Source organism: Apodemus sylvaticus, chromosome 11 (assembly GCF_947179515.1).
Source record: "Apodemus sylvaticus chromosome 11, mApoSyl1.1, whole genome shotgun sequence".
Classification (NCBI taxonomy): domain Eukaryota; kingdom Metazoa; phylum Chordata; class Mammalia; order Rodentia; family Muridae; genus Apodemus; species Apodemus sylvaticus.
The window spans coordinates 15,513,639-15,527,747 of record NC_067482.1 but is presented as its reverse complement, the minus strand read 5'-3'; the positions used below and the strand labels follow the sequence as shown (position 1 = coordinate 15,527,747).

At 39.6% G+C, this 14,109-nt stretch overlaps 1 protein-coding gene across 1 annotated transcript; it reads right to left on the bottom strand.

The window, feature by feature from the left end:
- Positions 1-6,554, bottom strand: LOC127696309 (uncharacterized). The gene is made up of 2 exons (XM_052198878.1): positions 6,175-6,554; positions 1-1,712 (listed from the first exon to the last, which is right to left on the bottom strand). Exon 2 carries the CDS (start codon positions 1,090-1,092, stop codon positions 1-3), a length of 1,092 nt encoding a protein of 363 aa, XP_052054838.1. The 5' UTR covers positions 1,093-1,712; positions 6,175-6,554.
- Between the last annotated feature and the right edge of the window lie 7,555 nt (positions 6,555-14,109).

Genomic DNA, 14,109 nt, shown 5'->3' with positions numbered 1-14,109 from the left:
TCACATTTTGCAGAAAAGGAATAGAGTTAGAAATAGTCCTGCCAGACAAAACGCTCCAAACATGCCAACTCCTATCCACTCTTTAAAATAGGAAAAGGTTTTTACCATCCAATCTGAAAATTGTCCTATAGTGACCAATTCTACCTTGGTGCTGTTAAGCACATGAATGTGATAACTGAAATTAGCTTGTAATTGCTCAAATTCTCTGGACCAATTTCCACTCAGAATATTAGACAACTGCTTAGACTCATTGAGGGTCGCAGAGTAGGGTGTTACACAGATGTGGGGAGTTCTGTCTACACAGCTTGTAGAGATGACATCAAATAAATCTTGTAAGGCTACCTCTAAGAGGTCTATTCTCTTATTGAGCATTAAGATTCCTGATGCAAAATGAGCATTCATTTTCTCTTGTGAGGAAAGAGCAGTAGAAGTCTTCTGTACTATTTCATTAATTTGAGTAACTGTTTGTACCTGATTAGCCATGGCAACTCCTGCAGTGACCGCTGCAGCTGCAGAAACCGCAATTGCAGTGACTATTGCGGCAGTGATGCCAAAATCTCTTTTCTGTCTAAACAAGGTAACCAAAGGAAATTCACTTGGATCGACCCTAACGGGGATAGGTACTAGGGTAGGCATGCGCATTACTAAAGCTGAGTCATATTTTCTGTTGCCCCAGCACTGACTGATGTAACAACTTTGGTTCTTGCAATCCACTACTGGAGAGGAATAATTAAACAGCAAAAACAAAAATGGAGGATCTACACACATGCGACCTCTAGAGAATGTCATATTATGTTGCTTATGAAGACTATTAACTACAAGCCTATTAGTAGTGGAGTTTAGGACTCCAGAAACATTGAACAGATCTACCTTACTATTTTCCAAATTGACTATAGGCGATAGATCACAGACTGCACCCTTAGAGTTAATAAGGGTCCAGGTTGATAAAGGCCATCCTTTCTTTGTGGAATTGTTACGATACTTGTATCTGTCTAGATCAATTGTAAACCAGAAACCAGGTGAAATGGGAAACACTCTATCAAAGTGTCCCCTGCAGTGTAAAAAACTCAGATGGGTAGTCAGGAAGGACATTTGGACAAAGATAAGTAGGCTTAGACCCGTTGTATATCCTGCTACTATTGTCCTTAGAGATCATGGGTATCAATAATGTCATGTTCATCCAAAAGGTATGAGTATTAACTGTGTCCAAGCCATTACTACCATCGCCCGAGCCTGACTGTTGGCCTGCGCTGACTTTAATTAATGCCTCAGTCAGCATCTCGACCGGAAGACCTGGTCGTAGATATCTAAGTGGATCATCAAAAGCTGCCAGCGTTTGGTTCTGAATTTGAATACATTGTGACTGAAAAGAATTGGAAAAACAAAGTGTTCCTGCCAATGGAACCCGAGTCTGATTAAAACTTTGCACCTTCAATTCAGACTGATCTTTAGATTTACAAGGTACCCCATAATGGCATCGGGTGGAGTAAAATTGAGGAAAAACATTGGATTCATTATGCACAGGCACTGGTATTGGCCACGTGCGAGAAAAAGACCAAAAATAACTTTCACTGGCGATCGTCAGGTGAGTCAGACACCACAGCATCATTATTCTTCTCCACATCTTTGTCACTGGGATTCGAATCCTCCTCTCTTGGGCTTTCAACTCGGCGAGTCAGCCTCTCTGGAACCCAGATCGGATCAGCTCGGTCCTGTGGAAAAACACAAACAGCTCCCCTGGATCTCTGAATCACAGGATCCGGTCCATACCAGTTATTGTCCAGCACATCCTTCCACATGACGTGCATGCAAGGAGATAGAACTGAATTTACGTGCCTGTCGGCGGCAGTTGTATTGGACTCTTTAAGATTTAAGAAATTAAGTGTAAAGAGAGCTAGAGATATTCTTTCTCGTGGGGTAGCATGTTCAGCTATTCCCCCTTTTTGTTTAATTAAGTAAGATTTAAGAGTGTGGTGGGCGCGTTTCACAATACCTTGCCCTTGGGGATTATATGGGAGGCCAGTTAAATGAATCACATCCATTTGACTGCAAAACTGTCGAAAATTTTTGAAAAGTATATGCTGGTCCATTGTCTGTCTTGAGGAGTCTGGGTTTGCCCCAAGCACTCTATGCCTCGAGGCAATGTTGAATTACATGTGAGGACTTTTCTCCTGTTAGAGGTATAGCATACATAATGCCAGAGTATGTATCAATAGAAACATGCAAATATTGAAGTATTAGTGGTCGAATTCCCCGTGGGTTAATTCCCATGTGAGGCACAGGCAAAATTGACAACAATTTTGACATTGGGTAACTATTTCTCTAGCTTCTTTTCTAATCAATGAAAAACGGTGATGTAAGGTTTCAGCCATTATATGAAAGCACTTATGTAATTCTTTTGCAGCTTCTGTCTAGGAAAACAGTGCAATAGCCACGATCTTGGTGGCTTTATCCGCCAATTCATTTCCTAGTGACATAGGACCAAGGAGGCCCGAGTGTGCTCTGACATGAGTAACATAAACAGGGAATCTTCTATTCACTAACACAAATTGTATTTGTTGAAAAATATTAGCAACTCTGCTGGAGGACTTTATTACCCCAGCTGTCTCAAGAAGGTTAGCTGCATTAACTACATAAGAAGAATCAGACACAATATTAAGCGGTCCTGGGAAGGTCTCAAGAACCTCTAGTACTACTAAACATTCCACAATTTGAGATGAGATTTCATTATATTGTTTAGATACTACCTTGCAATTAACTACATAAGCACCTATACCAGTTTTTTATCCATCAGTATATACCATGATTCCATCTAGGAATGAATTTCTGGCTGTCACTCGTGGAAATACTACAGCCTGACTCAGGGCAAATTGCAAAATTGGATGCTTTGGATAATGATTGTCAATCTGTCCAGCAAAGGAGGTAACTAAAATCGCCCAATCATTGGATGTAGCTGCCAAAATTTGAAATTGAAAGGAGCATTATTTGAAAACTTTTAACATAATTTGTAATTTAACCACCTGTGAGGAGCCAGGCTGATATTGGCACAAAACCGGCTCATTGTGCTTGATCATACAAGCTCCACAGCCTATTTTTGATCCATCTGTAAATATATTGGGGGCACCTGGTAAGGGTGCTTGTGCAGTTACTTTTGGAAACACCGCAGGATGTTCCTTAAAAAATGAAAGCAAAGGATATCTGGGATAATGATTATCTATTAATCCATCAAAACAGCAGTGCAATATGACCCAATCATTAATTGTTCTGCACAAAATCTGCACCTGAGAGGCAGTATAGAAAATAATCAGTGATGTAAGATTCTTCTCAAAAAACTGTAGGCATTGTTGTATCTCTAGAAGGGTCAATTTTGTAATTGCAGTAGAGTAATGATCAATAGATTTTGCTGGTGAGGCTCTAGGATGCACCCACAACAAGGGACCTTCTTGCCATAGCAGGCCTGTAGGCTGCAAAAGGTAGACAAAATGCATAAAGCAATTTTCTCCTTTTCTTTGAAGCGAAACAACACTGTGTCTTGTAAGCCTTGTTTTACTCTGTTGAGGGCTACTCTAGCCTCTTGTGTCAATATTTGGTATGAATCTAAGGCCGAATTTTAATGCCTTTATAATTTCTATATAGCCTTATTAATGTTTTATAGATCTAAGTTTGAAACTTTATTTTGAACCACATCTATATGAATCTGTTAAAAATATTCTTTTGGCCAAAACTCTCTATGTGAAGCTTGTAAGATAAGGCCAGACTTACACCCATCAATCTTGCAAGGAATAGCCTGTAACTAGACCCCACTGTATGAAGGTCAAATAACAAAAGGAACTTGTAATATTAAAGCATAACTACAATTTTTGAAAGCAAAACCCAGTTTTAAACAATCTTTTCTCCTTAAAATAATAGCAAACACATTATTTTTATATTGCAAAGTTTGTCTATCAGCTTGTATGTTTGATTGTATGACAATGTAACTTATTGAAGAGACATTATTTTAAATCTTATTTTTTATAAGTCTGAGTTCTAGGATAAGAATCACATAAAACATTATGTCAATTTAGGAATACCTTAAAGACCTAATATTATTGGCTTCTGTCATGTCACGTGTTGCTTAAGATAGCTTTAACCCTAAATTATCAGTTTTAAACTTACCTTTTGTTACCATTATATTTTCTTTTGAATCATGTCCAATAACTTATGAGTCAATACTCTATAGTCAAGGCATGTAAAACATTTATACCTTTAAGACCAATTAGAAATAAGGATGAAGCAATTACACAAATCTCATTAATTTAAACCAAATATATATATTTTTCCAGCTGTAATTTCAGGGGAATAAAACACCTTGAACCCAACCATCACCACAGTAGAAATTTTTCCAGGAGAATTAACCATTAAGTTTGAGACTGTTGGTCTCTTAAAAAGTAGCCTTTTTCTCCAGCTGTGTTGTGTTTAACTCATAGTTAAGAATATGAAGCTCCTTTAATCATCTTCTTCTGTGTAAATTGCAGACTGACAGGACTGCCAGTAAATAACACCCCCTTTTTACCATTTTATGTTTTCTTTTTAACACATAACATAAACACAACAATCATTCAGACACTCAAACAATAGACAACATAAATTGACACACATATAGACAAGTTTTGGTGCACCAAAAATAGGCAACAGACAGAAATGGAATATAATGTCCCCAAAAAGATCCAAATATTTTAACCAGAACTAAGAATATCTCCATTAGGATTCAGAGAGAAAATAGGACGTCTCCCATTTTCTTCTGTTTCCTGGAAAGTTTTAAAGTTAGCTTTTAACCGTTATTATTATTATTATTATTATTATACTTTTAATACCATGTCTTATACATGAAAAAACTGCTTTTCAGAAACCTGCTTTTTCTCTTGTTTAAGAGTTAACCTCTTATCTTCTTTTCTTCTGGGAGTTCTGCCAGAGAAGGGAAGAAAAAGACAGTGACCTTGTAGAGAAAAACACAGTGACCTTGTTGAGAGAGGTAGGAGGGGGGGAGAGCCCAGGATTTTCTTTGTCCGGCCGTTTTAACTGTCTCTGACTTTTAAAGAATAAATTTTTTCTTCTAGAGAATTTAGCTCGAATAGGCTGCATAAATTCCTCAGGTGTGATCTAGCTCTCCGTGGAGCTCCTTTAAGAGGGCTATACTTAAAGCAAGCTCTTGCTTTCCCAAATAACCGCGCAGGCTAGCAAAAAGCTGCTTTTAAAAGGAGGACAGGGGAAGAGAAGGGGGCTAGAAAAAGGGGAAATCATTTGAAATGTAAATAAATTATATCGAATAAACCACCGGAAGGGCGATACGGGCCACTGGTCCCGCGCCTACTCTGGCTTTGTTCAAAATTGGCTACCGCCCATAACGATCGCTCTCATACTCTGCAGCAGTTTCTTCAAGCTCCTCCTTGTCCTCCTCCGACAATCCTTCTACTACCGAATCATCTGAAATTTCTAAGTTTGCAAACTCTTCCAGAACTGGATATAGGGGTTCCTTTTTACTTTCCCCTTGTTTTATTTTTCTTTTCTTTTCCCTTTTATTTCTGTTGTATTTTGCAGGCCTGTCTTCCTCCCCTTTTGACTCCGCTTCCAAGAGACTATCCTGTTGCGAAGCCAAAACTTTGCGCCCCTGCTTAATCAGCTCCATGTTCTTACTGTCCTTGAGGCACGAATGGACCAGCTTCCATAAAGGAATTGATCCTCGGCCAATTCTATCCTCCTGTTTTGCTCTTTCAAGGTCTTTTCCTAACTTTTCCCAGCAGTTGAGGTTAAAATCGCCTGAAACAGCGAACCACGGCGCTGCCTTATCAATATCCTTCACTATGGTTTCTACTGTGCGCGGTGATATCTTCAGTCCTCTCTGCTTTAGCAGACCCTGTATAAGGGCTGCAAAGTCACAGGTGCCAGGTCCAGCCCCCAAGTTGTTGCTCATACTGCCCACCTATCTACGAGGGACTTACAGTACAGCGAGAAACACCGCTTTATCTATATCTACAGCGGTCTTACTTTCGTTTTTTAAATCCAACAAAGGCACTCCTCGCCAGGTTTATGGCAATGAAGCCAAAAACAGCACAGAAGAATCACCACGACTGCACAGAGAAAAAATCCAGCAAACATCAAAGGGTCAGCAGGGTAGTCGAGCCACATACTACTTACTTGGGGAGACTTACTCACTCCATGTGTAGAGTTCTGAATCCTTCTTGGGCCCCTCAGACGTGTCCACTGGACCTACTTCCCGGGTTTCGGCACCAGCTGTGGCGAGCCCCCTGACCAGCAGGGAAGAAGACCACCGACACGAGGATTCTTCTCTGATCACACTTTTATTGGAGTACCGATTGGTTAATGGAGAGTTGAAGATGAGGGGCGAGGGAGAAGGAAAGGGAGCGGCATATATAGGCAGGACAGGATGATTCTACTATAGATAAGCTAGTCAAGCTGGGATAGGCTGCTTGCTGTTGCCGGGCAGACTTGTGCTGGGACAAAGGCCAAAATGAGATGTTTACTGCACTCCTCGGCACCATCTTGTAATGGCGTTTGCAGGAACAATAGGCAGCCCCTCACACTTTACTGTATATCAAAATTAGCATATTTAATGATTTTTAGTGTAAATATGAGGCTTAAGAAAACATGTTGCTACCATCTTTCAGATAGAATGTGTTTCTATTTAGTTTGCAGTAGGCAACATTTAACTGTGAAACATATCTAGCTCCCTATCTATCATTTCTTTGGGTTTTCATTAATTCATTTGTGTATTTGCTTTACCACCTGATCACATCCTGAAGTTGCTTTCTTCCCATACCTACCCTGTGACCCTTTCCCCCTCATTTCCTGCTCCCATTCTCCCCAGAGAAGAAGAGGCACACATGCCCTACCCCCAGCAGTTTCCACAATGCCCTGGCACACCAATTTACATCAGCTCTAAATACATCCGTGCCCACTGGGGCCAGACAAGGAAGCCCAGCTAGGGGAAAAGTTTCCCATGGAAGGCCATGAAGTTGAATAAGAGAAACTGTTGCTGCCAGCAGCCACATGTAAACCGGGTTACCTGTTGAGAGAATCTTGGGGTTATAGGGAAGAGGGGCGAAAAGAAAGCGCAGCCAAGTCAATGTTCACTGATGCGGGCAGCTACATAATTGGCGCCTGAACGTGGGGCGACCTGGTACGAGAGAATTTCCTGAGGTAGCCCTATCCAGCGAAGCTTCGCAGAAAAGGTGGTAAGAAGTAGTATCCGCATGGTAAGCAACATAGAGGTCAAAACTAGCGCTAGTGAATTCGTGTCTATTGTTATGAGTGCAGGAAGGGATACAGTTTTTCAAGCAAACTGTGCGGACCCGGCACAGGGACTGCATGGGTTGAAAAGATAGGGAAATATGGGGAAGGAATTTGGTAGGCATTTGCCCAAAGCTCGTAAGAGCTGATTTCGGCGAAAAGAAAGGGTTTTTTAAAATAGGCATATGTCCACGGCTTCTAAGAGCTGTTTAAAGAGGAAAATGGATGCAATTGCTTAACAAGCATGCTTAACTTTCTGTGTATCTTTCCGTGTTTGTCCCGGTGCACCGATTGTCTATGTGTATGTTTATGTCCTCTCTGTGTCTTTGTGTGAATGACTGTTTCATGTTAAAAAGAAAAATTGGTAAGGATTTCATCTGCTGGCAACCTCTTGAGCCAGCCACAGTTTGTGTGGAGATTGATTTAAAGGCGCACCGCAGCAGCGTAGCTCACTCACCCAAGAAGCAAGCATGGCTGGGGAAAAAGCCGCTTTTAATAGCCCAGAAACCTCAAGATTTGGGAAGACTTTGGTTTGGCTTGTGAAATTCATGTAGTCGCTTTATACTTGTTTCTAATTGGTTTTAATGGTATAAGGCTTTACATTTCTTGACTAAAGAGTTATAAATTAATTGGTTATTATGTAAAAGGTATAGTGTTATTAAGAAAAGGTTAGTTTAAAACTGGTGATTCAGTGTTAGAGCTATCTTAACTAGCTACACGCGGCCTAACGCCACTCATGCTTTGTTCTTGTTTATAATTGGATTTAAAGGTATATCTTGCATGTCTTGACTATAGAGTATTGGCTTAAGTCATTGGACATGATTTAAAAGGTATAATGTTATTAACAAAAGTTAGGTTAAAGCTGGTAGTTTAGGGTAGTCGCCATTTTTAAACAACACGTATCATGGTTAAAGCTGGTAGTTTAGGGTAGTCGCCATTTTGAACAACACGTGGCATGACGCAATCCAGGAAATACAGGCCTTTGGGACGCTCCTAAATTGGCATGGTGTTTCATGTGAATCTTGGCCTGGAGATTAGACTTAATGAAGATTAAGATTTAAAATATTGTCTCTTTAATAAGTTACACTGTTATACACTTGAACATAAGAACTGGCAGACAAACCTTGTGCTGTAAATATGTGTTTGCCATTGATTTTAAAGAAAATAGATTGTTTAAAATTGAGATTTGCTTCCAAAATTACAATTGTGCTCTAATATTGCAAGAAAACATTGAGTTACAATAAAAATCAGTGTGTCATTGGCTACAGTTTTCAGTTTACAGGCTCATAATTCTTAACATTTTGTAATTAAGATAATTTTGAGAGTGATGCAGCTATGGGTTTTAGAGGCCCATTGCCACTTTTCCACAAGTTTATAGGCTACAATGGTAGGAGCAAAATTTAACCCTCCAAGATTAAAAAGGATATCTCTGTGGAAATGTATTTGATATCAAGTAGGTTCCTTTGACCATGAAATTACAGGTTTCTTTTGTTTAATCCTGAAAACGTCCTAGTAGGTTTGGGTCTGGTCTTAGTTAAAAGGCTCAGATCTAGTCCTTGCCAAGGACTAAAGGTGGATCCTAGGGCAGATAAAAAAAATGTGTTTTGTCTCTGTTTCAATACTAGAAGTTAAGATCTTAAAATTTTCAGTGTATAATGTTCATAGAATGTTTGTTACAGGCCCTTGCTCCTATGGACTTTTAAAATTTTTAGGTAAATGGCTTTCAAAGGTTGTTAGGATATATTAATTGGCTTTATCTTATTTACCTCATTTTAAGCTTGCCACAGAAGGTCTTAAACCTCTGTTTTCAAGGTAGGAAACGTTTGTTCCTTGCTCCAAGCAACAATCAAATTTATTATTAATGGTTGGTCTATTACATGGCAAGCATTTTTAGGCAAAATTAATAATTGTTATCCAAAAGATAATTTGTACTATCAGATCACATGTTTATTCCTTTAAGTTTCTCCCTGCTTCAACACAGATACCTGAATTGGGTGCTATAGCAGCTATTTTTAAGATGTTAAAAGTCAAGCTTTTAATAATAGTAGATATATATAGCTCATGGTTTATAATTGCTTAAAATTGGTCCATTTTTAATACTGCTAATTCTTAATTTCTACAGTTTATACAAATGTGATTCAAACTTCTAAGAACAAAGGATATGTTCTCTAAATGACTGTCCTTTAGGTATTTGAAATAATTTTATATTTTGTGCACATCAAATTGTAAAGATTTGTTCTTGATGTCCTCAATTTCTACCTCTACCACGTAATGGTGTTAATCCTAGAGGACTTAGTTATTACAGATAAATGATATTCATATTTCTAATTTAGAAGATAAAAAAAAATATGTGCATGTGACTAATGATTCATTTTTAGGCTGTCTAGTTACAACTGCTCTAACAGAAAAAACAACTAAAAATGCTATGTTTATTTTATATAATTACATAGTTATTGCCTATGTTATGGTTTATACTTTGTGTTCCAACTTAAATTAATAAAACAATATCTTCTTGGAAGAAAGAAGAGAGGGGAAATCGTGTCCCTGTACATATCATTTATATTATGCTTGCATGTTTTTAAGAAAATTTTAAAATTTAGATGCCAAGAAACTCCTTGCTAAATGTATATGACATCTTGTAATTAGGCATATTGATGTCTAGGTGAAATGAAGGAATTCACTTACTAACATATGCCATGATCCTGATTTAATATTGGGGGAGAAGGCATGTCCTCTGTTTTTTCCACAGAATGCTGCAGAAGATATGCTGACTGTGCTTGCTGAATGCCCAGACCATGGTAACATAAGAGCTATATTGGGTATATGCTCTTGACTTACCTTAATTGTCAAATGTCCCAGGTTAGATAAATTGCCTAGCTTCAAGCTTTTAGACTTTGTGGGACAGAACATGGAGACTGTTAAGATAGCTTAGGAAAAATTAATCTAAAGAAGAGTTAAAATGACTCTTCTCCTTATTGTGTTCAGCTGACTCAACCATAGAAATAATTCCAATATTGAAGATCCCAATTTTGAAGATGGCTAACAATCTTCAGCCAGCTGTGTTAATTTAACATATAGTCTCCACTTTTCCTGAGAAGTAACAGCTTATTTCTTGATACACAAGGCTACCTATCCCACCTCAGAGGCCAAGCTTTGGGTCCTTAAAGTTGTTAATTTACAACTGAATTGGATACTTCTGGGACAAGTTAATCCTGTTCCACCTTTAACTCTTGACCTTGTCTGTTAAGCAGACTGGCTGTCTCCACCTAGGCTCACCTGGATGGAGAGATTACATGTCTGTTAAAGACACTTGCAGACCCCCCTGGCTTCAAAACTTACACAAGTAGATCTCCAAAGAGGGAGCCACATAGAACTCAGATCTATGTGTGTTTGTTTATGAACAAACATGGGTACCAGCGAGACGTGCGAGGCAAAGCAATGCATGGGGAGGTGAATTTCTGCTTCTGAGTCCCCAGGAAGTACACCTAATTGCATAGGGGTTAACGTCGAGAGGCTGTCCTTAAAATAATAAGGGAGCCTATTACCCCTCCTCTGAAAAAGACGTTATACAATAATTAAGAGGAATTACGGTCAATGCTTCCCCTCCTGGTTAAGGCCCGCCTTCTTATGAAGGATATTTATCCACTTGTTTTCTACCTCCTCGTGTTCTAATTAATAAAAAAAGGGAGGACATGTACAGAGCCATATTGGGGCAGTCTTGCACTTGGTCAGAGTTTGACTTTGGTCAAGGTTAACTTCTCCCAGTTAGCCAGGATCCTGCTCCACCTAGGGTGGAGCGCTCGAAGTAAAGGTTAAGTTCATTGTTCCTCCAGGTATAGGAATTCCTGAATTAAACAGGTGACCCACCCAGCTGCCGGAGCAGTCAAGACGAAGACCTCCAAGAGAAGATAGACAACTTCCACCGGAACTCAGCCTGGAGTCTGGGGGGAAGGGTTTGCCCAAACTGTTTAAAGGTCTGGCGCCATTAAAGTTTACGGCTTTGATCAGTGAACATTGACTTAGCCGCGCTATCTTTTCGCCCCTCTTCCCTATAACCCCAAGATTCTCTCAACAGGTAACCCGGTTTACATGTGGCTGCTGGCAGCAACAAGAAACCCTGCTGTCTGGTTTTTATGAGACATGCAATAAGCCCAAGATTCGCATATGCTCCATATGTCCAGGGAGCCTAGGTCTAGACCTTGCATGCTCTTTGATGGTGGGTGGTTCAGTCTCTGATAAACACCAATGAGTCCAGGAAACTTGGTTCTCTTGATCTCCTTGTGGTAAATTGACACCATCTGACTCCCTCAATCCTCCTTTTGACTTTTCCCCAATTCTCTCTGAATTCTGCCTAATGTTTTGCTGCACATATCCTTCTGGTTCCACCAGATGCTGGATGAAGATTCTTGTATGACAGTTATGCTAGGATTCTGTTCTTAAGCACAACCAAGTATCATCAAGAGTGTCAGAGTTTGGCTTTCTGACATGGGTTAATCCTCATGTTCCTCCAGTCTATAGTTGGCTATTCTTCCAAACTCAGCTCCAGGTTTATACCTGCACATATTGTAGGCAGGGAAAATTTTAGATGGAAGGTTTTGTTGGTGGGTTGGTGTTACCTTCCCCCCACTGGAAATCCTGCCTGACTACAGGAAGTGGCCACTTTCAGTCTCCCTATCCCCAGCTCCTGAGTTTCCAGCCAAGGTCACTCCCATATACTCCCAGGAGCCTGCCCCATCCTGTGTGTCTGTCTTGTACCTGAGATGCCCCCAAATGGATTGTATTTCTCTCTCCCAGCACAGTGGAGGCGGCTCCTCCCAACACACTTGATTTCCATACCTCTCTTTGTGTCCCATACCAGCACCCATACAGTTCCCTCTGATCAACCACTAGTAATATACATTCTATTTACCTTACCTAGTGAGATTCAATCATCTTACCTAGGGCCCTAATCTTACTTAGTTTCTTTGAGTGTTTGGATTGTAGCATGCTTTTCCATTAGTCTATGGTTAATATCCATGTATTAGTGAGTACATAGCATGCACATTCTTCTGGGTCACAATGACCTCACTAAGAATGGATATTTTCGAGTTCTATCTATTTGCCTGAAAATTGCATTATAATCCTTATTCTTAATATATGATTAGTATTCTATGACAGAAATGTACATGATTTTCCTTATCCACTCTTCAGTGAGAGACAGGTGGTGTGCTAACAGTTTCTGGTTATTATGAATAAAGGTGCTATGAATGAAGTTGAGCAAGTGTTCTTGTGCTATGGCAGAAGAAGTTTTGAGTTTATGGCCAGGAATTGTATAACTGGGCCTTGAAGTAAAATTATGTGTGATAATCACCCAGCCTGATTTCCAAATATGGTGTGCAAATTTACACACTCACCAGAAATGCAAGATTGTCTCCCTTGCTCCTAATCCTCACCTGCATGTGCGCTCATTTCAGTTTTTATCCTAGCCATGCTCATGTGTATAGGAAGGAATCTCAGACTCCTTACAATTTGCATTTTCCTAGGAATGTTGGATATTTTCTTAAGTATATCCTGGCAATTAGAGCTTTCCTGTTGAAAATTCTTTGTTGAATTCTGTACTCCATTTTTATTTTAAATGGAGTATTGGGTTTTTGATGACTAATTTCGTGAGGAATTTACATTGTTTGATATCAACCCTCTGTCGAATGTACAGCTGGTGAAGATATTTTTGCCATTAGTTAGGGAACTGTTTTGACCTACTGATGCTGTATTTGCCTTACTGAGGATTTCTACTTTCTTGAGTTCACACTTGAAATGTTTTGGTCTTAGTGCCTGATCTATGGGTGTTCTGTTCAGGAAGTGTGACCTTTTACAATGAGTTCAAGAGCCCTGACATTATTAATGATATTCTCTAAATAGAATCCTAGAATAACTATCTTTTGAGAGGTTTCACTCAGCCACTGACCAAAACAGATGCAGAGACCCACAGACAAATATTAGACAAAGTTCAGGGAATCTTGTGGAAGACTAGAGGGAATATTGAAGGAGTCAGATGTTCACGGACACCAGAAGAAAACCTACAGAATCAACCAACCTAGTCTCATAAGGGCTCAAGGAGATTGAACCACTGGAGCCCAACACTAGCTAGGCTGCTGCTCAACAACTAAGCTCAATTAATACACCTGAAACTTCACATATTCTCTTCACAGTGTGCTGTAGGGGAAAATCATTGGAGACACACACAACTCAAGCAACTTCAGTTCAATAAATTAGTTCATTTTGTGAAATATTTGTGAAATGGTGGGCTTTTTAAGACTTTTTCATTTTGGTGTATATGCATATGTATTGTGCATAATGTGTAAAAGCCAGGATCCACAGATATCTGAAGAGATGGACCTAGCACCTGAAGCTTGAGTTCCAGCTGGAGGCATCTGATTATAAAAGTGCTGAAACCAAACTTTGGCCCTCTTTTCTAGCAAAATGTACTATTAAAACATGAGTCACCTCCTTTAATACGTGGGGTTTGGCTTCTTTGATTGGTTGTCTGTCTGTAGAGCATGAAAGGAGTTTGCTGTGGGCAAGCATGGAGCAAGTTCAAAGGTTCAAAGCAACAAGGCCTGTGAAGTTGAATAGCAGGCAGGGAGAGGAGGGATGGGAAGGAATAAAAAAGAAGTGTGAGAGACATGTAGGTCGTTCTTATGAATTCTTCTTTAGCACATGCTAACCTAGAGATCCATATGTGAATCACCTTAGCTTATAACATTATCCATGTACCCAGGATTTTGAATCATTACATGTCTGGCATCCCTGTGTTCATTTTGACTCTCTCCAGAGGTTATTTGT

Coding starts and splice junctions, on each gene's coding strand:
- LOC127696309 (XM_052198878.1), bottom strand. CDS start 1,092: ATGTCCTTCCTGACTACCCATCTGAGTTTTTTACACTGCAGGGGACAC.